The 23,456-nt window shown below is 37.1% G+C and overlaps 1 protein-coding gene across 1 annotated transcript in view; it reads right to left on the bottom strand.

Annotated features, from left to right (window-relative positions):
* CHN1 (chimerin 1) overlaps positions 1–23,456 on the bottom strand; it is a 179,700-nt gene that overhangs the window by 3,784 nt on the left and 152,460 nt on the right. The window contains exons 8-11 of the mRNA XM_063095144.1: positions 20,891–20,975; positions 10,834–11,007; positions 10,015–10,092; positions 5,181–5,318 (exon numbers count right to left, since the gene is read on the bottom strand). Of these exons, the coding sequence (XP_062951214.1) occupies positions 5,181–5,318; positions 10,015–10,092; positions 10,834–11,007; positions 20,891–20,975 (475 nt within the window). The remainder of the gene's footprint in view (positions 1–5,180; positions 5,319–10,014; positions 10,093–10,833; positions 11,008–20,890; positions 20,976–23,456) is intronic.

Raw genomic sequence — 23,456 nt, forward strand, 5'->3', positions numbered from 1 at the left:
AGCCACAGCCTTCGGAAGGCTACATCTGACCAGATTGTAACATTCAAGACACAAGACCAAAAATCCTTGTCTTTCTAACTTATAAAACAAACCAACTCAATGGTAATGCACTGGAGTCACGCAAAAATTGACATAAGATGAATGTAAAAAGATTCTAGCACTGGTAGAGCAGATTTGATAAATTTCAGAATGTGCACAGTGACTGAAGCTTTTAAATTCAAAGAAACTTTGACCATTTTACAATCTTTGCCTGAACATAGTTCCTGGTTTATTTCTCTGTAGTGAAGAACATATTATTTGTTTTTTGCCATGATAAATAATGCATGGTTTTTGAATCTTAGGGCCTTTTCATACTCATAAAGAGTGCCAATTCATACCAGTAGTACAATTTCAGATAATGAAATTCAATCATTTAATTTCTAGAATTAAGAGAAAAAAATTTCATTTCCTATGGAAAACAACTATACTCAGTTTAACCATAAGGCTAATGAATATGAAACCACACAGTTCTAGAAATTGAAAAAAGAGTCAGTTTTCTTTTACCTTCCACAGTTAATCTTGTGGGGAGGACCGTGAGCTAGTGTGAAACTAAGGACAGTGTTAGTGGGCTAGCAAACGAACAAAATTCCCTGCTCAGAGGGAGATTCCTTTCTCCTGTAGGGTGACTGACAGGAACATCTTACAGTGCACAGTATATCAGAATGAGGCCAGTGCTATGGAAAGACAGCAGGATAAGAAGCACCGGCAGTGCTGGGGGTTTGCAATCTTAAGTGGGGTGGTCAGGATAGACCTCAATAAGAAAGAAAGCCTTGAGTAAAGACTTTGAGGGAGTGAGGGAATGAGCCACGTGGAGGTCTGTGGGGAGAGGGTTCTGCGTGGAGGAACGGTGGTGCGAAGATCCTGAGGGGAAAGTATGCTTGTAACGTTTGAGGAAAAGTGAGGAGCCAAATGTGGCCACGGTAGAGCGAGCAAAAAGGAGGCAGGAGGTGAGGTTGGAAAGGTGGAAGGGTACTCCAGCACATCCCGAGCCGCAGGCGAGTCTAAGGACTCAGCATTTACTGAGAGGAATGGGAAGCTTCTGAACAAAGTGTCACGCTCTGTCATATGCTTTCCAGTTCTCTCCCCTCTGGCTACCACAAGGAAAACAGGATCGGAAGGGCAAGAATAAAAGTAGAAAGACCTTTCCAGTAGTTATTACAAAAATCCAGGTGAAGAATGACAGTAGCCTGGACCAGGGGTAGCACTGAAGGTGACAAGAAGTTGTTGGATTCTGGGTATATTTTGAAGGCAGAGTTCATAGGATTTCCTGATGAGGGATGTACGAGTAAGAGAAGAATCAAGAATGATCCAAGATTTGTTCTCAGGCAACTGTGAGGATAGAGCTTCCTGTAGGTGCAGAAGGTCTGGTGGGGAAGATCAAGAGCTCGGTCTGAGATGTCCATTAGACACTCAAATCTGGTGTTCAGGGAGAGGACATCTACGTCTCCAGGCTGGAGATATAAATTTGGGAACATATGACAAAATGCACTGAATATACTGATATTAAATTGATAGAGATTCTTCCTGGAATTCATTTCTCCTTTTCTTCTACTTAACAGAAGTATTACATGTTACCATTTTAGAGAACACAACTCTTTAGCCATAAGAAGCGTAATTTAAGAGGGAGATAGATGAAATACACTCAGAGATGAATGGCATCCAACATACAAAAGACTTGCGTGTAGAAGAGGGTGATGCTAAGACCACTGCCGATGGGAGAGAGTTAAAAGCAGGCAGATTTCTGCTGTACACAGCAGGGCTTTGCGACGGTTACACCTGCCCACCAGTGGCCTGGCTGCCTATGGAAGTAGTGATCTTGCTTGTCACTGGGTATTTCAAAAAGAATGTGTTACAGAAGGAAGTCTAGATACACCACTCACTAGAAAACCTACAAATGCTAAGATTCTGTGGTCCTTAATATAAAATTGTAAGTTTACCTATTCAACAAATATTTATTGAGCACTTATGTAAGCCAGACTATCACAAGCACTGTGGCAAAACAAACATGAGTGAGAACTCTTGCCTACAAGGGGATTCCAGTCTCGAAGGGAAGACAAGACAGGACTCCAACCTTCCAGCATGGAGGAAAGAGGCAGTAAAGAGGCCCAGGCAAAGTGCTACGGAAGCCAGAGGAGAAAGACAAACTACGGCTGAGAGGTCCAGGCAATAGACGGCATTTGAGGAGTGTCGGGAAGGATCTGGAAAATGTGAACATGGTGGGAGCAGGAAATAAGCACACTGAACCTGTATCAAGATCTAATTAAAAGTTCTTCTATAGTATGTCTTGTTAATTCTTTATACAGAAACTCAAATTCAAGAAGAGTAAATCTTACCTAAGCAAAAAGGGAAACTCAGTGGCAGAGGTGAGGAAAACTAACAGTACTCCTCATCAGGAAATTTAAATTGCTGGGAACAAAGAGCCCTGGGTTTTATTTGGGTTTATCTGACCCACTCAAGGTTACACACTAACTGAGTCATGCAGTTTTCCTAAGATCTTCTGGGAACAGAGCTCTCAGACTCTTTGGCCAGAGGAAGATTTTCTACACTCATTACTACCAGGAACTCCACTTTGGTAGTGCCATTTTCATCATGGTTATGGAGCAGGCCCTGTGAGAAGCACCTGTCTTCCAGGCCCTTGTATGCTAGGGCAGCAGTGTCTTAACTGTTGGGGAAGAGGGAGGGAAGAAGAAGAGGTGGGCAGACCCAGACTTCAAGGTAGGTTCACAAGGTAGTTTCCAGAGGCTGATGAAGACCTTCACGCTTCAGATGGGATGACGTGGCCTCCTCTACCCTCATGTTCCTTTTTCACGTCCTGCAGCCACTCCCCTCCAGCTTTCAAGCTGCAGCTTCTGCAAGGGAGGCTGCAGCTTCTGCAAGGGAGGCTGCAGCTTCTGCAAGGGAGGCTGCAACAGCAGAGCTCAGACAACGTCTACAAAAGAAAGCTTTTATACGGACTCTGAGTTTTTATGGGTAAAAGATGCTAATAAATGCCAGAGACATTTTTAAGGGATGACAGGTAAAAAAAGTTTATGAATAACCACATTAGAAAGGGTCATCTAGCCCTGCCCTTCATTTGGAAGGGGCTCTTTCCTTTCCTCCTTCTTCCTCTGTCTTTTGTTCCCTGGTCCATCAGGTGAGCCAGGCAATGCGGCAAAGAGGAGAGAGCAAGGCTTCAGTGTTAGACAGATGTGAGTTTGGATGCCAGTGCCACATCCTCTATAACATCTGCTTCTTTCTAAAATAATATCATGGATGTAAAATGCCGAGCATGATTCATGCCATGGCACCTTGTACATGCTCTATAAATGTTAGCTTCTCTCATCTTGATTATCTCCCTTTTAAGAGAATAGCTGTAACTACACATGTTAAGAATGAAACAGACTCTGCTGCTAGGAAGGACATGTACAAGGGCACAATATTCCACAAATAATGATATCACTATTAAACATGTACAATAGACGTTTATATCATGTGTATTATGCCAGGGTTTTTGGTGTCATAGAAATCACACAATAAAACAGCTGAAATTACAAGGAGGCATTTCTATCTCGATTTAGGAAAATTTCTTATGATGTGGTTTCAAGAGCTCTCTGAGGGGTACGGTAAGGGGGCTTGCTCTTTTTGGACAGGGTGGCTGTTTCAGAAACAAATCTCACAACAATGACAAGTGGCGTGGAAGAATAATAAAAATCGGAAATTTTCTTCAGCAATGAGGGTGGTGGGTGTGGGGAAAAAAGAGGTAATTTGGAAGTGTGGGGCCAAAGGCCTTGAAATCTGACAAGGAGGCATGTATTCCACATTTACCTAAATAAGGTGGCTGTGTGGAGTTCAGAGCCTGGGTCCTCTGCTGATCATATGCCCTTGGGTTAGGCACAGAGCTGAGTTTCAGTTTTGCTCCAAGCAACATGGGGACAGGAACACCTGTCCAGTCCACTTGAAGTCTTGTCCTAGGAATCCAAGCAGCCCGATACGATGTAAGCATGTGTGAAGTGCTTTCCAGGTTAGTGGCAATCAGACTTTTGATCTCCCTGGGGAGGCAATGTGTGCCCCATGAAACGAGTTCTTGTAAGCTCCCTCAGATAATTTTCACGATCAGCACTGAGTCCATCCCAAGATGAGAGGAGTTAAATTCTTATGGAAGAGACCTAGAGTCTTTCATACTTTCTAACATGGAACTTTGTAAAATCAGTGTTAATTCTCATGGCCATTCTCTACATGAGAGCTTTTGCTGATCTACAAGAAATCAGGTCTCCATGGAACTAACCACAAAAATTCTCAACAAAAGCTCTGAAGGGGAAACTAAAGATCAGAACAAAGAAAGTTTGTACTTCATGAAATTTCAAAGTCAAAAAGCAAATCGGTGTTACTAAGGAAGTGATGTTATTATTCAAAGATCAAGACAACATATGGTTTTAAAAAGAGAAAAGCAAAGTGACAGAAATAGCCTATCTTTTCTAAAAAATAGTAATGCCAACACTTAAAATCTGTTAAAGGATTCCCTTCTTCAAAAATGGAGTATGACTTACAGGTATGATTCTTGCAGCATAAATAAAATTTGGCAAATAGGACTTTGCTTTTTCTCATTTTCATCTCAACTAGGATTAAAAAAATAAATTCTTGATCTAAAACAGTGCTGCTTAAAGTATGATCTATGAAATAGTGCCAGTTTGTGAAATGTTTGTTAATGGTCTGCATTAACTTATATGTATACAAGGGTAAGTACAGAAATTGAGAATAAAAATTTAGAAAATTTTATAGTAGCCTCTCACAGAGTAATTTTTATGTTTGCTGAGTCTAAAAACAAAATAATTGGTGGTGTTTTTTTAATTTTTACTTTTCTAGTTATTTATTTTTATTTTCTTTTACAGAATTCCTGGTCCACATCTAAGGAGTACTGGTATAAGACTTATTTTGGAAAATGAGGTTTAGCATATTACAAAGAAGCTCTAATGGTAGCAGTCATAAATAACCTATGTTAGAGAAGAGTGCAAAATTCTTGTGAGTATATTAACCATGGAGAGAGGCAAAGGAGAAATATTTCATAAAATGCATTTAAGACACTCAGTAGGAAAAACCAGAAAAAGTGATTACCAAGAGGAAGCAGTTTGTCAGGGACTCAGAACACATGCATTCATACTTACTGGCAGACTCTATAAACTTGGGGTAGGCATCATATGTAATGAGTGGAATTGGCAAATCCCTGAAGTACAGTTTAAGCGCACCAGTGATAATGTTGATATCTTCATACATGTTCACAGAAATATCTGCTTTCTCACCATCTTTAAGGATGTTAAAAGAAACAAAGAAACAAAAGTAAATGTCTGGATTGGCAGCACTGTTTTAATAAATGACATATTTTTGTATACAATTAGATTTTAAAGTTTAGCAATGCTACAGTTTTTAACATAAAATTCAGTGTGCTATGGGATACATATTAATGATCAACTTTCTGTGAAACAGCAAAATTAATTTTTTCGAAATTTTCTACTCTGAAGTTACTTATTTTTCCATGTTTAATTATGGAGGGGGAAAGTAGAAGATGACTGAAGTCAATAAAAAATATCTTTCAATTTCATAGCTACTTGAGAATTCCCAGGGGAATAATGCAAGATTACTTTTTTCTTTTTTAAATGAACACAGAGTTTGAGAAAAATAACAACAGAAGCACCCCTACCCACAAAAGACCCCTAACACGAAAGGTCCCCTTTGTTTCACCCCAGGCTCATGCACATAACATTTGGATCTTGCCTGAGCCTGGAGGTAGGGAAGGTAGTAAGAAGCAAAAAAAGCAAAATAAAATAAAACTTTAGAGTGTTGAAATAACAAGAAAAAAAGACAAAATATGGAGGAATATCTTGGAAGTGCTGGACCGCTGGATTCTCAAGCAAAGCTGGCTTTCCTTCAGAATTGCCCCCTCTGCACTCTCCTGCATTTAGTACTTTATTTTGTTAAAATATCTAAATTTTCATCTACTAAAGATTTAATTTGTGTTTCTCTGAGCTAATCCTATGCAACATTTTTCTTTATTCCACTTGGCTTATGAAAGATTTCTATGGATTAAAAAGCAGCCTCTTCACTACACAGTTATTACAATGGCTAAAATCTGAAATAGTGACAACATCACAAGCTGATGAGGATGTGGAGCAACAGGAACTGTCATTCACTGACGGTGGGAATGCAAAATGGCACGATCACTTTGGAGGACGGCAGTTTCTTACAAAGATAAACAGTCTTACAATACAATCCAGACTGCACTTCTAGGTATTTACCCAAATGAGTTGAAAACTTATTTTCACAGAAAAACCTGCACACAAATGTTTACAGCAGCTTTATTCATAATTTCCCCCAAACTGGAAGCAACCAAGATGTCCTTCAATAGGTGAGTAGATAAACTGTGGTACGTCCATACAATAGAATATTATTCAGCAATAAAAAGAAATGAACTATCGAGCCATGAAAAGACATGGAAGAACTTTAAATGCTAATTGCTAAGTGAAAGAACCTAGTCTGAAAAGGCTTTTGATGATTTCAACTATGACATTCTAGAAAAGGCAAAACTATAGAGACAGTAAAAAGATCAGTGGTTGCCAAAGGTTTGGGGGAAGCATGGAGGGATAAACAGATGGGACACAAGGTATTTTTATGGTAGTGGGACTATTCTGTATGATACTGTAGTCATATATACATGACATCAAGGGTTTGTAAAAATCCATAGAATTGTACACCACAAAGAATGAACCCTAATGTAAACTATGGACTTTAGTTAGTAATAATGTATCAGTGTTGGTTCTCAATTATAACAAATGTACCATATGAATGCAAGACATTAATAATAGGGGAACCTGTGGCAGGGGCAGGAGGGAAGGGTTATATGAGAAATCTTTGTATTTTCTGCTTAACTTTTCTGTAAACCTAAAACTGAAGTCCACTTTAAAAAACAACAAAAACAGACTTAAAAAAAAAACGCAAATAAGTCAGCCTTTCAGACACCCACATTCAGTTGTGACTTTGATCATCAGTGTCTATCTTTCACACTTGGGTCATCATATGCAATGGCAGTGCAAATTGGGATAGAGTGCTTTCTGGAAGGAAAAGGTAATGTTGATTCCTTCCCTGGGGGACTTTAGGGAAGCATGTAGGTGCTGGGCACCTAAGGACCTAGAGAAGGGGATGAGAGAGCCCAAAGGAAGGCAGAAGAATGAAAAAGGCAAGTATTACCACTATCAAAATTTTTACTTAGGAAAAGGAGTAAGTTTCCTTCTCTTCTGCCTTATGGCTCCTGTTTCCAATATCTATTAGTAATTTTTCTATGAGAATCCAAATTTCAAATATCCCGTTCCTATTATAGGCTACATGTCCAATTTTTGGTTTGGAAAATAAAATCACCATTCTTATGTATAGTTCAACTACATGGTGGGATAAACAGAATTTGGAGGTTGATTTGGGAACCTTCTACATTCAGATAATTCCATCTATGGTAAGATATTGTGTTCACTATATCTCAGTCCAGTCTCTTCACGTATTACTCTAAGCTATAGCACCTTTCAGTGCCTTGCCAAGGTCAGCCTCAGGGCCTTTGCACAGACCCTTCTGTTGCCAGGGCCTTTACATGTCCATTATTTTTCACAACTCAACCTATATAGAGCCAACTGCTATTCATCCTTTAAGCTTTAGCATAAGCACATAAATATTTCTTCTAATTTAGGGAAGCCTCTTCTGATCTCCAGCATCCCTCACTTACCCCAACAGACTATGTTAAATTCCCAAGTTATTAATATTTTCCTTTATGGCACTTATTTAAATAAAGCCAATAACCACTGTGTGATTATTATTTAATGTGAATCCTCCATGAATACAAGGACCAAATGTACATGGCTATTGTATCTAAAGTAAAGAACATGGTACCTGGCATGTAGTAGCTGCTTAATAAATATGTTTGAGTTAATGACTTAATGGCAAATAGATATTAACAAGCTAGCAGCTTAAAAGATGAACACTCTGGGACTGACCATGTATTATTATTAAACTGGTTCTTTTAAAACCTGCTTTTTAGCATGTGCCTTCATGAGCATTGTAAGGTCACAGCTGTACACCTTCTTGACATGCTTCAAGTCTGGAATGTATACATATTCTCTTCCATCTGTATTATTTTTTATTTTTAAAATTTTTTTCTGTTTTAAAATAATATAAACATATTCTGGAATTTGATATCCAGATACTACATTCTAAGCAGAGCTATAACATATCAGAACAGTCAGTAACATCTTTGTTTCCCAATCGCATCTTTACTTTCAGCTCTTGACTTTTTAACCAGATTGAGGCTCTCCTGAGGTAAGCCTCGAGGGTTTTTATTTGCTTTGACCCATGAATCTTTCACTGTACCTGTCACATAAATATTTGTGTTTCTACCAGAAGATAAAATGTAGCAAAGCTATAATGGTATCTGCTGACCTTAGAGTAGTTCTTCATTCAGTGACTATCTCCTAAGTTAGGGATGATTTCCCAAAGCCTGCCTTTTTAACCTTAACACTCGAATTAAGTGAATTCATTCCAACATTCTATAGATCCTGTCTTTTCCTTTCTTGGATCTCATTATTTGAGGGTTAAGTCTGCCAGAAGCGACCACTCTTAATTCAAATTTACTTTGCTCCATTTATTTGATACCCTACTTCTTTGAACACTCATGGATTTGGGCAGCATTTATGTACAGAATTGATTTAAATGATGTGAGCCACTGGTTTCTTTCACACCCTCGTTAAAATTCCTTACATCACTCATACAGAGCCTACGGATGACTACGGGGCACATCCCTAGGAAGGCCAAAGACTGGCCCCCAAAGGTGTGGGCTATATGGAGCCAAGGGAGCTCTTCATGAATTTAAAAATCGTTATTGGTGTTCTCAGGGCACAAAAAGGTGTCTCTTATTTTTAATGTAAGGAAACTTACTTATTTGCTTCCTGGGGTCTATGTGAACATTCAATTTCTTTGTCAGTGTTGACTTATTTTTGAGAATCATGGCCAGAGGCTGAAAATGAACCTCAGTTGCTCTACCTTTCATGGAAAAGCCTCTTAACATTCAATTTGGCATGAATTCAGGCCTCTGTTTCTTGATGCTTACTTGGACCTAACACCCCATTACTTCACCTCACCTTTTTGCTCTTATCTAATACTTGGGCTGGCCTAGATTTCTTATATCAGGTTGGCCATAATTTTAACTTGTTTTTTTCTTCTGCCTCTGTTGCTTGTAAGAGGTTTGTGAATGGGAGAGGTTTGTGTAATGGAACTAAAATATATATTCAGAAAGGAAAGAGGCTCTTTAAAAGACCACTAACTCTTATTCTATCACTTTCTGTATTCGAGGCTACATCTCTTCTTTGGTACCACCTTATTCCAGTACTGAAAGCAAAGACAAATTGGAGGACCATGGAAACAAATCGTAATTGAAATGTCATTTTAAAAAGTTAATCTCCACTGAGTTTTTCTTTGACTGAACCCCTTTCTCTCCATGATGGGGTGGGCCCTATGCCAGAAGGTCCTCAGCTCCTCTCAGCTTTCTGGCCCTAGCACAAGAGCCAGGACTTGGAGCTCAGCTCAGAGATGGTGACAAGGATGCCTGGGGCGCATGGATGACAGGTGAGCTCGGTGGGCTATCTCAATCCTGGGAAGTCTGAGACCTGTGGTTTTTGGTAAATTTTAATTGCTCAGTATGTATTTTGGTATTTTGGTGAACATGGACCAGACACAGATACTCAAATATTGGTAACATACTTAAAATTTATGCTTCTTTCTCACTCTGAAATTGGACAGTTTAATACTTATAATAAAAAAAAATTAAGAAATTATAAACTAAATCTTTTTATTTGGTGTAATAATTATCAGTGATTTAGAAAAATAATGCAAAAATAAAAAAAATATTGTGCCTTTTTGGCAAAGAGGACAATTGTCCTAAGTTATTGAACATGCTGAAGAAAATACCTCTGTCAAAAGCCATCTTGACGTCTTCAATTAGGTCACTAAATCCTGATACTCGATATAGTCCCTCAGAATTAAGACCTGTCAAAAAATAAAGCTAATTAGTTTCTTAGGAATTACCTATCCTTTTCTTCAAATTTTAACATCTTTCTATATTTCAGGCTGGAGAGGTAACATGTTAGAAAGAATGACAAAATATACGTATTTAGAAACCTTTTCACACTTTCTTCCCTAAAATAAAACCATTTTATTCACAGTTCTTTGACCTACTATCACCTGAAAATTTGTAATTTGGTTCATCATTTTGCCTAATTAGATCAAAGATGTTAAGTCTTAAGGGAAATCATCCATCACCCCAATTACACCATGAATTCTTTTATATAACAGACTAAGATAAGCTATTTTAATAGGCCTGTAGCAGTTTTTTCCCAAGTGGGGAAGAATAATTAGGGTGCAGCTCTGGTTTTTGGCCTTGGATAGTTTTCATAGAGCATTTATACCTTTGCTTCTTGGACCTATGAAAAATACAAAAACTGAAAAATGAATTTGTCTCTACATGTCAACTTCTGCATACTGGAAATATCATCTACAGATATATTTTAAAGTTTATTTTCTATAACTAGTTAAATGTAAAATCAAGCTGTTTAATTACCTATAAAATTAATTCATTTCAGACTTTGAGATCTTTTGACATGTGAAACTATTCCCCCCCAAATTATAGAAGATGACAACTATGTTGTGCAATGAGACACCCAGAAAGGAACGAGGTCTCCGTATGGGTGGAGAGTTAAGACTGCTGTGACCTGCCTGGGAACACCTCACCTCTCGATTCAATCTCCCTGATGCACATGTCCACCACCATCGGCCGCTTCATGATGTGAGCCTTCACGAGCGTTGTCAGGTCACAGCTGTACACCTTCTTGACATGCTTCAAGTCTGGCTTACAGTCATTTGGGACCATCTTGGAACACTGCTTATGAACATTCAAACCACAATCTGAAAAAAGAATAAAGAAAGGAAAAATTCATTATTTTCAGAGATCTGAGCATTCTGGAGTGTTTATTTTAGCAAAAGACATTCCAGCTTGATTTAGGTTTTGCAGTGGACTAACACTCCAGCAAGTTCCTTTAAGGTGGGGAAACTATATTCCCATCTTTTCTTTTGGAAAATTTTGGTTGTAAGCCAGGAGACCAGAATTCTAGCTCATGTATCATTGTTTACTTGCTATATGATTTTAGGAGAATACAAACAATATAAAAATTAACAAATATTTAATTGTTTACAAAATGTATTATTACGGCAAATAGCCAACTAAAAATTAATCCATTTCTTTAAAGTTACATAAAAGTTATATTTAATGTGAGATATAATTGTATTTTAATATATTTGATATAGAGTGGAACTGGACTTCCAAAAGTAAGAGTATCCGGGCCCTTTTAAAATGGTGCTGGTCATATCTGTATCTATTCATCATCTTTTCTCTCTCTCTATAAGACAACCAATATATAATTCATCTCACAGCTGAAAATAGCTATAACTATTATTTATTACTACTACCACACCACTAGCTAACTTTTATTGAGGGCTTACTAGTGCCAGGCACTGTTCCAAGTGCTTTCCATTTATTTTAACTCACAATGCACCATAAAACAGGTGCTTTTTCTTCTCATTTTATATCTGAGGAAACCAAGCAGACAGGTGTTAAGTGATCTACTCACAGTCATGCATTTAGTACACAGTGGAGCTGGGATTCAAGCTGACAGATGATTCTAGAGTCAATTTTAAAACCTATACCATATTGCTTCTACTGAGTTATTCCTTTGCTTTGTTATTTTATGAGGTTATAACTTCTAAGATGCCAGAACCCAAACATTTTCTAGCTGGTATTTTGAGATACTTTATTTTTCATCAAGAAGACCACAATGAAGTTTTAGAAGGGATAATACAAATATTTTGCTAATCAGACTGAAGAGTGATAAACTATAGCTGAATAATTCAACTAAAATAAATGTCATTTTCATGTTTTTATAAAAAGATAATCCATTAGTTTTTAATTTCATGAAAACTTGATGTTGACCTCTCGTATATCCAGTCCAAGAAGGGTACATACAGTTTACAGCCAGGTCCTAATGAAACCAATTCGGAAATCATACAATGCCATTCAGTTTTGCTTGTTGTTTTTGGTAGAAAAGGGAGCATAACATTCACCTCACAAAATTGTTATGAGAATTAATGAGCAGGGGGCTGGCTGGTCAGCTCAGTTGGCTAGAGCATGTTGCTGTCAATATCAAAGTCCAGGGTTCAATCCCTGTACCAGTCATCCACCAAAAAAAAAAAAGAAGAGAATTAAGCTAATGCATTCAGGTGCTCTGTATATTGTAAAATACACAAATGCTGGTGATCATTATTATGATGATGATCTCTGTCTGGTAAAAGTTATTAGCTCCAACCTAATTATATATGGTAGTAACAATTAACAGAGACAAGAAAAATTAGCCAAAACTTATAAATGAAATTGTTCTTTCATTAAATGCATAGACATTGCCAACTTGAAATAAGAACTTAAGGCATGTAGTGAGTTTAAGGGAGGAATTCACACATACTGAGCACCTCCCACGTGCAAAAGACAGCCTGCATGTACAGGGAAGCTGGGTCTTTGCACATGTGTGTGTAAGTGAACAACAGTGGAGATGGCATCGTCCAAACATTATCACTGCTAAAGACAACAGCTTCTTTAAATACATAAAACCTTCCAGAGCAAAGAGCTCGATCTAAATTATCTGAAGAAATGAATCAACACTATTCTGTACAGTTAATGATCAAATGACTTCATAACCAAAATCCAAATTCCTCTTTATATCTATATTGGACAATATGTAAGATTTCTTATTCAATTATAAGGCAAATCAATGAGAAAATGTCCACTTAAAAGACCTTCTTTTAAAAAAAAAAAAAGAAAAGAAAGAAAAAAAAAAGACCTTCTGTCCTTTAAATATCTTAATGTTTTGGGTAACTTCTACAACTTAGAGTTTGGTCTGGAATCTATTAGCTGTGTGATTTTGAGTAACTTACTCAACATTTCTGTGCCTCAGTTATGTAAAATGGGAACAATAATAGTGTTTATCTATTAGGGTTCATATGAGGCTTGAAATGCTAATATATGCAAAGTACTTACATGTAATAAACTGCAACTGTTTACTATGACTATGCTGTTATTATTTAGAATAAAACTATTTTGAGAGGGCTTTTTTATGTAGTACACCAAGGTTGTCACAATTAGCTTAAGGTCAGAAGCTAAGTTGAACTCAAGGCCAATTCTGTGTCTGACAGATGTGAAGGGCAGGTCCTGAGAAGGGCTTGAATAATCGGGTTATAGATGTTTCCACATCTACATTGTTCTTAATGCATTTCATTTACACGAAAGTATCTCCAAATATGTAATGCGTCATTTCTCTCTGACTGCTTTCACCATATTTGGGGAGTTTTCAGCTATGATTTTTTCAAATAATTTTTCAGTCTCTTACATTTCATCCTCTTCTGGGATTACAACACAAATACTAAATCTTCTGTTACTGTCCCACAGGTCTCTGAGGTTCAGCTCACTACTTAAAATCTATTTTCTCTTTCTTATTTGAATTGGATAATTTCTATTAGCCTATCTTCAAGTTTACCAATTCCTTCCTCTGTCATCTCCATTCTGCTATTGAGCCCATCATCTTGTGAGTTCATTTCAGTTATCATATCTTTCAGTTCTAAAACTTCCATTTGGTCCTTTTTAATATATTTATTTCTTCTCTGATACTTCCTATTTTTTAATTTGTTTCAAGAGTGTTCATAATTATTTGTTGGAGCACTTTTATGATAGCTGTTTTTGTTGTTTGGTAAGCCCAATGTGTCATCATGATGTTGGCATCTGTCAACTGTCATTTTTTCCACTTGAGATTTTTCCTGGTTCTTGATGAGTAATTCTGAACTCTATCTTGGATATTTTGAGTGTTATAAGACCATGGTTTCTATTTAAATCTTCGATTTTCATGGGTAGTCAACCTGTTTAGATTTTGAATGCATGTCTTGGCTTACTTTTGTAGACTGTGGTTCAAATGTCAATCTACTTTACAAAACCTTTGCATGCTATTGCAGTGATATTTTGCCTGCCTCACCTGTATGTTACCCAGTTACCCAAATGGTAGGACTGTACACTACACTACCTGTGGCACCATGTGGGAGAGAGAGGTACACCACTTAGTTATTGTGGGTAGGGTGGAAGTCAGGAATGTGCCCACAGACTTAATTGGGGAGGAGTGATGTTTTGCATGTAACTGCAGGGTGGGCATGGAAGACAGAGTTCTGATCATGGTCTCAGCTGCCTCATTACTGCAGGTCAGGAATGAAGACAGGGCTTCATCCACAGACACAGGCTGAGAGGGTGCTGTGTCTACTCTAGGGTTGGGATGAAAGTCAGGGTCCTACCTGCAGACTCAGCCAAGGCAGGTGCTACTTTCTTACTGCAAGGTAGGGATGGAAGCTAGGGCTCCACCCACGGACTCACAGGAGAGGACTGCACCCTTGCTACTGCAGGGTCAAGGTGGAAAACAGAGCTGCACGCAGACTCTGCTGCTACAGCCTCCAATGGGGAGGGGCAGCAATGTGGTTTTTTCCACAGTGTTCACCTACAGAATGATAGGTATGGCCAAAAGGGTTCTGTCCTGCTGGGCTCCCCTTTTCCCAATGTTTTGGATAGCCAAGAGTAGGCTTTTCTTGGGGTTATTTTTGTCTCTGCCTGTTGGCATTTATGGGTTATGGGCTTCTATAGTGCCCAGGCTAGGATACATAGGAGATTAAAACACACAGACATAAAAATCACCACCAGGGAACTTGCTCCTGGCTTGTTTCTCGAGTCCTGAGATCCCTAGTCAGCCATCCAATTTTCAGAGTCTTCTATTAGTTGATGTACATATTTTGTCCAGGGTCTTCTGTTATAATTATTGGGAGGAATGAGACAAAACATATTTATCCATCTTGCCCAGAACTGGAAGAACTCTTACACAGTGATCTAAAAGTATAAAATTCAGCAAAGCTTCATAATCTAATAATAGTGCTGATGTGCCTCATACTTTGAGTGTGTATACACAGGTCACAGATTGAGTTGGAAAGGGCTCTTGGTAACAACCTATCCCAAAATCATTTCACAGATGAAGATAATGACACTCAGACAGGCTAAATGACTTGTTCAAGTTACTCAGTCAGGAAGTGGTGGAACTGAGATTTCAGTCTTGGATTGCTGCTTCCTGGCCTGTGCTCTTCCCGCTGAGTCATACATGCACACTTCACCACGTACACCATGTACTCGGAGTTATTTTTTTCAGCATTGGAGATGAATTTGCTATTTTCAACCTCTTATTCTATAATGTATATTGTACCCATTATTAGTTGTATACACTTGAGTTTAAAAAAACACTGCTATATTTTCCCTAAATGAGTCTCCTTATAAATATCTATATATGATTGATCTGATAGGACTTTTAAGAAGCAGTGAAAAAACCTACCCATTATATTGTTTTGTCATATTCCTTCCTTGTGTATGAACTCTAAATGGTAATCTAGTAGCAAGCAAAAAAGTTAAGTTTTGATGCATCCATATAATATTAAAATATCTGAATGGCACTAATGGTCTGATATTAATATTAACTTTTTTCTTTTGAATTTTTGGAGTCATCTCCCATTTTAAACATCAACAGGCACCTAAGCTTATTTATCTGACGAAGTGAAAACTGGATGAAGTGATGACTGAGTTCAGATTTAGGTATTTAAGGAAGAGGACAAGGTTTTCTAAACTGATAGTCTCTCTTCTATTTGGAAAAGATAAAACTACGGGAAAAAATATTATGATCAATCTTAGTAAAAAATCTCCAAGGCCAAATCTTTGGCAGGATTGGATAAGAAGTCCTTTAGCAGACACAAGGATAGGGCAAAGTCATTAAAATAAAGCATCTTTTTATATTCTTAAGTTCATAGTGCAATACACCAGCCCTGAGCTTGCTCTGAAAATTGCTGCTTCAGGGACTAGCAGTATATCAATATTTCAGTTTGCCATTAAGACTTTATTTGGTTTTCATACTTATTTATTAAAGTCATATAACTCCTATATAGTTCCGTTTCTCCTAGGGAAGCTCTATAGCACACACACGCGCGCGCGCACACACACACACACACACATCCATCAAAGAGTTCATTTGTTGCATCTCTTGGTTTGGTAGGTTATATTTATGTTACCATTAAACCACATTTCCCCTCTCCCAATTCCTCAAGTTAATAAGCATAGAATAAACATATGAAAGGAGGAATGAAAAATTCAAATCACATTTTATTCTGTACTTCCGTAGTAAAATATATTACTTATATTACTGACTTCAGGCTACTTTCAAGATTTTCTGGGGCTTGATTTCTCTAAAACACTCGTATGCTTTATATCTAGAAAGCATAGAAACCTGTTTTTTGAAATGAATAGCTGATATTATTTATATTCTAATAATACAATGAAGTGGTAACATAATTATGTTAATGTGTTTTGAAAGGACAGATAACTATTCTTTTCCATTAGTGTTCATATTTTATATAATTGCAAATAAAAGTTTTGTTTTTAAACATATCTCTTAGTTGCTTCCCCCTGCAGAAAAAGTTGAGTAGCTTGTATTTTAATATGCATCAGAAGTCTTTACTTTCATAAGCAAAATTAAGAATATCTTGTTCTTTGGCATATTTATGAAAATATTGCTGTCAACTAAAGGAGGCTACAAGGAATTTTTAAGCAAGTCATATTAATTTTTCACTGGCTTACCAGGACAAACATAACTTTTTAGGTTATCATTCAAAGCAGTAATTAAAAGACATTACTTCTACTTCTTTTTTTCAGCTTAAAAGTTAAGGGCTTGTATACTTGAAGTAATAAATATTTACATTCTATTATTTGGAAAAACTACTGCCATTTCCTTTTGGAGGCAGCAATGATAATGATACACTGCAAATATAAAGTCACTTTAATAAATAACCAATAAGTTGTCAGTATGTATGACTTAAAACAATTATCATCCTTCTTAATTTCTTAAAATATTCTGGTAAGGCTAAAATGAAAACAATTCAGAAATGTTGGTGGAATTATGATCTTTTCTGGGAAAGGATGTTTGACAATCTCAATGATTATATAATAATAACAGATTACTATAACCTATAGGCTTACATGTTATAAAGAAAGAAAAAACAGTTTGAGGAAACTATTCTAACTGAACAATGACATCCTCCACACTTTACTTTCAAAGGCTACCTACTTGGGTCATAAATACTTCTCAGGACCACTCTCCAGCTGCAGTTAGCTACTCCCTTGAAGCACCACTTTACGCACTTCAAGGGTGGCTACGGTGAGGGGGACTTTGGTAGATGACACTCAGTTTAGTGCCTGCTGTGTCACCTGGTGTTGCTTGGTTTTGAAAAGCTCATGTCATATGATGATTAGCATTCTCATGATGGTCCCTGCCACTCCCCAGTCGTCCCTGTAGGCTGGTGCAGTGTACTTAGTGGCAAGCCTAGAGTTTTCAGTACTGAAGGGACAGCTTGCCTGGTAGAGCTGGATTCAGTCTGACTCCTATAGCAACCTGGTGGTTGGAACACCACCCACTATTTTACAAGATGTGAAAAAAATGGGTTGGGATACAAAATTGCTGCTTTTGGCAAATACTGCTTTAAAAATTCCTGATGAGCTCTCTTCTGCCTTGGTAGATTTTGAAAAAAGAAGCCAGAACAAAGCAAGCTGTCTTAGGGATCAAAAGCAGATAAATATGAAGGCACTTCAAAAAGTCCATGAAAGATTCATATTATCTTTCAATCTATTTTCCCACAAACTTTTAAAAGTACTTTTGTACATCTCTTTTCTGACAGGCAGTAAGTCTGCCATTTTTCTTTAGAAATAATGTTTTTAATGTTTAGTGGTTAGTGTATCACAGTTCTCTATTGTTGTTGTAACAAATTACCACAAAACTTGTGGCTCAGAAAAACATGTATTCAATTATCTTACAATTCTGAAGGTCAGAAGTCCAAAATCCGTTTCACTGGGCTAAAATCAAGGTATTAGCAGGTCTGTGTTCATTCTGGAAGCTCTAGGGGAAAATCCACTTCTCTCCTCGCCTTTTCCAGCTTCTACAGGTACTTGCATTCCTTTGCTGGTGGCCCCTTCCTCCATCTTTAAGGCCAGCAGCATAGCATCTTCTTGTTCCCTCTGATGTCTGCTTCTGTCCTACACCATCATCTTTCTCTGACTCTCAACACCCCCGCCTCCCTCTTATATGGCCCCTTGTGACTGTGATACATTGGGCCCAACCTGACAACCCTGGGTAACCTCCCTGCTATGGTTTGAATGTGTCCCCGTCAAAATTCAGGTGTTGCCAATGTGATAGTATTAAGAGGACTTTAAGAGGTGATAAGGCCATGAAGGCTTCTCCCTCATGAATGGGATTAAGTGCCCTTATAAAGGGTGCTTGACAGAGGGAGTCGGTCCTTTTTTAGCCCTTCTGCCATGCAAGGACACAGCATTCCCCCTCTCTGGAGGATGCAGTGTTCAAAGCACCATTCAGCCTATCACAGCTAGCATGCAGTTTCTCTTTAAATTCTTAATTCTTTGCATTTGGTCTTAGTGCTTGACTCAAAGGCCAGATGAGCCTCAGTGTCACTTTAGACCTAAGAATCTCATTGTCAGTCCAAACATACTTAGTCGTCATAGAAAACAGAATTAATTCAAATCCCAACCCTTCACATTTTTCAAATGGGTTGATTTATGCTTATATTACACACTAACACAGTTTGAATCACTCAGAACATAATGCTTTTAAGGAAAAGATATAAAAGATCTCCTCAAGGTTCTTCTTTCAATTCCCGACCTTTATTTACAATAAGAGGTGGAGGCTATTAATGCGGGTGATTGTGGGGATAGGGAGAATCATTTTCTTTCTCCTTTTACCTCATATTATTACTATAATAAATGTTCCAAAACATTTCTTTCAAACATGACTCGGACTGTAGCATATTGCCAGCGATTATTCATGTATGTTATACCTGTCAATAGCTGACTTGGAATTCTTATGTAGGTGGCCTTCACTCTTTCAAAAAGTAAATGATGCCATCATTACTCTCTTAAAAGAGAAGCATTTAAGTTAGTGACAGCCATAAAATGTTTAAGAAACTATTGCAGAGTGTCAGGTAGTCAAGACTGTCTCATAAAGGCAAACCAGGCCGAGGCCATCTTTCTTTGAGCAGGGATTTGTGCTTTGGAAAGAGTACTCCATTTGACCTCGAAAAACCACAATGCAGACTGTCTTAATACCGATACTTTATCAACATTTTCTGTTCCACTTTTTCCCCCTCCAGTTCAAAGACACAATCCCAGTCTTCTTAATGATGGTTCCTCATCCTGACTCTGGATGACCACCAGCCACAACAATACAGGTTTCCTCATTCATTCTCTGAGACTGGACTGAGCTGATGAACACCTCTGCATGGTTCACAGCCCACACTTGTGGAGGTCTTATCCCATTTCCTGTGGCAGGGAGGTCCCTGAATGGGTCTGGCTAGTGATGTATGCCTGGAACCTTATTATATCTTAGTGACGTGGGAATACTAACTCAAAGAAGAGTGACTTGGAACATTGACATGCAGTGCTTATTGTACCCTGCTATTCAAAGAGATAAAAATCAGACCCTCAAAACTTCTGCACATAATGGACAACAAAAATATTCCATTTAAAAATCATGCCCCAAAAGAAATTAGGATGTTTACAGTGATAAATCTGAGTTACTACAGTTACCATTTTAAAATACTTTATTCTTAGTATATTTTTTTAGTGTAAAGCTTCATGCTAAAAGACCTGCGAGAAGACATTCTTTAGTTTTACAAATTAAACAGCAAAAGAAAACTTTTATAAGCAAATACTATACATTTAAAATTTAGATTATTTTTAAGCCTATGCCAGAATTTAGAGTAGTTTGAATAAATGGCCATTGCACAGAATAGCTGTTCTATACAAATGAATTTCACATGATTTGAGTAACTACTTTATTTCACAAAAAGTATCTCAATAAGTCCCAGTGTTGGTTATCTCCTAATGTGTAAATCTTAAAGTTTCTAAATTTAAATCTAAAATACCATGGTCACATTTCACAAAAAGGGTTTAATATATTTAAAATTTCAAAATGTCACAAAGAAAATATTAATGAATAAGTTGTTTTTTGGAGTTTGGTAACCATTTTTGCAGAATATAGAACAGCTATACTGAGTACTGGCCATTTATTCAAACTTCTCTAAATTCTGGCATAGGATTAAAAATAATCTAAATCTTAAATGTATAGTATTTGGTTACAAAACTTTCCTTCTGCTATTTAATTTGTAAAACTAAAGAATGTCTTCTCACATGTCTTTTAGCATGATTTTTAAAGCTTCAATTTGATTTCACAAAAATTCAGTAAGTACAATCCAGCTTAACAAGTTATCCTTAAAATTCAGTTTCCAAGGCAACAATCATAAGTCCCTGTACACTGTTTTTTAAAAAATCATTTTTATAAATTTAGGTACTGCAACAAAGGCAAGTATTAAATATAACTGCCTTACTTTTACCTCCTTTTATCACAGTTTTTGAACAAGCTGACTTCTCTCTTTTCAATGGACTAATATCAGATCACTAGCCTGCTGTCCATCAAATGTAAGAAAGTTGAGGGCAGATAAAATATCAAATTCCAAAGTGGCTGCCTGAGAATCCAGTCTACTGTATGTGCATAACAGCCAATCTCCTGATAATTTCATAACTGACTCAATCAAGACATAAAGGAAGAGCTCTTACCTGCACATTTCACTCCCTGAGCAATGAGACCCCACATGAAGTTGGCGCAGTATTCACACCAGTGCGGTCCTCTGAACGTATGGACCTGAGAAAGAATCAGGGCAAAGTGGAGAGAGTGAAACACATGGATGAGGAGACTGTTTCGTATCAAAGCACTGGTATACAAGCCACAGTTAGTACTGAGGAGGCAATATGGCTACATTCAGAAGAACCTTGGTTGAGTAGAACTGACAAGCAGTTAACATTTCTTCAGAGCTTGATTTCTTCTTTGTTTTAGAAATGTTGATAATCAAACTAATGTTCTGCAATCTACTTTTGAAAACAATTTCTACAGTGGAGTTTTCCAATGGGTCTCCTCAGGCACAAGCAGTCTCACCTATGTTTTATACAGATATTGGTATTTCTGAGTTCAACGGCAAAAAGAAGGATAAGGAGTAATACAGAGTAAGTATGTCTTGGGTCCTGCGAGGATTTTTGTCAGATGATCCATCTTCTGTGAACAGATAGGGTCACAGATGTTAAAGGTGACAATTATTTGATTGGTCACAAGGGAATCATCAAAAAGGGATAAAACATTTGATAGTTATTATGTTAGCAAAGAGAATAAATACATTTTAGAAAATGCAGAAGCTATAGTTAATCTAAAACATATTTAATACTGTTTTAGTAATTATTATTCTAAACTAATCATTCCAGCTCATAAAGATTTTACTACATTTGATTCCTTTTTCTCTGAGAAAGAAAGGAATCCCCAGAGAGGAAAAGATTCAAACGCTAAGATACCTATAGACTTTCACATATAGGAAAGAGAAGGTACCCTAGCTTAACTCAGATAGAAAAAATATTGGTAAGAACATAGAAGCAATGAATCCAAACCCCAAATATTAAAGAACGATAATATCAGTAACAATTTAAGGTTTCTGAGCAAACATTGGCTGAAAATGCACTCAAGAAATAAGCTGAAAGAAAAGAGACAGGTATAAGGAAGTCATGTGAAAATCACAAACTGTGACAATTTGATTCCAACATAAATATCTGCCAAAATAGCTATTGAAAATAATGACATTCACAGCTAAGATTGTCATTTTTACAACTGTTATATTAATGCATTGACTAGCTGTTAGAAACCATGATTAAATGATTAAAAAAAAAAAACCCTTATTTTATTAAACTTAAGATGCCACGAATGTAAGTCACACCATTATATGTTCCATTTAGGAAAACCATGCCAATTAAATTATGACAAGCCATTGATTGATCATAAGATAAATCCCAATTTCAGACATGTTAAAATGTAAAATAAAATGTACATATTAGAATCAATGAAATATATCAGAATTCAAAATACTGCATTGGCCAAAATATCCATATAAGGCCACAATGGATAATCTAGGGTTCATTCCACATAGGTATGTGCTTGTGACTTTGGTTGCTGCCAAGTGAGCTTGAGTACAAATTTTATGTTGACTTTGACAAGCAGGCCATAATCCCTTTTATGTCTTTTATGGAAAAGGTCAGGAATGCAGACACAGTTGCTTCTGGGTTGTTAATGATGCTCAGAGCCTGAAATTGAAATCATTTCCTGGAGTTGCTGAAGCAGAGCCCAAGATCAACATTCAGATACTCTGTGATGTCCCTGTGTTTGTCTATGTTCCTCAGAGTGAATACAATTGAATAAAGTATGCATTCTTGCTCTACTCTGATGGGAATCAGTGAAATAGATAGCACTGACTCATAAAAGAGTTATATAAGCAGGAAATAATTATAGAATCGTGAAGCCACTTTTAGAGAAAGTCTCTGGGACACCAACTGGCTTACGGGTTGCCAGATCTCAGGATAATCCAGTATCACTTACTTGGTTAGGTGAATAAAAATGAAATAAAAGAATGGAGAAAGTCTCAGGAATTATTCTGTATCTGCCAGTTATCTCATGATAAAATCTCTGAAAGTTACATTAGGAGAACAAAGACAAGAGTAGATGGTATTTTATTTGTAATTATTTAAACAAAAGGACTTTAGGCAATCAGCACTGAGTACTGAGATATTATAATAGAACCAATTCCCTTCCTCACCTTCCTGAAAGCAGCAGTGAATGTGGCATTTGAAAAGCATGAGGACATTTCTTCACATTAAATATGCTGAAGAAAGGGGTCTAATTGTCCAAGCAGGCCCACTGTTCTCTAATTAAAGGATCACACATGTATCTAAGAAAGCAATGGAAATCGTTATTTATACATTTCATTCTGGGACAGCTTTTTAAATAAAAAGCATCCTGAGCCATTTGAGGCTAGGTTTTTGATTTTTTAAAAAATAGTTTAGAGGGTAGCTTATGTAGTGTCCAGGAAACTGTTCTAGAAACAGGCCTTGAAGCACCAGAAGCTTCCTAAACTTCTATTTGTATAACAAGGATTAACTAAATTCTCTTTTGAATTTTTATATCTAAAATTCATATTTCTTGTTTCTTTTGTGACCTCTATGACTCTATGACATTGAATTGCATTTATAAAAGTTGATTATTGTAGCCTTTTTGTCTTTTTTATTCTCCTAGAGGCTATCAAAACAGATA

This window comes from Cynocephalus volans, chromosome 1 (assembly GCF_027409185.1).
Source record: "Cynocephalus volans isolate mCynVol1 chromosome 1, mCynVol1.pri, whole genome shotgun sequence".
Taxonomy (NCBI): domain Eukaryota; kingdom Metazoa; phylum Chordata; class Mammalia; order Dermoptera; family Cynocephalidae; genus Cynocephalus; species Cynocephalus volans.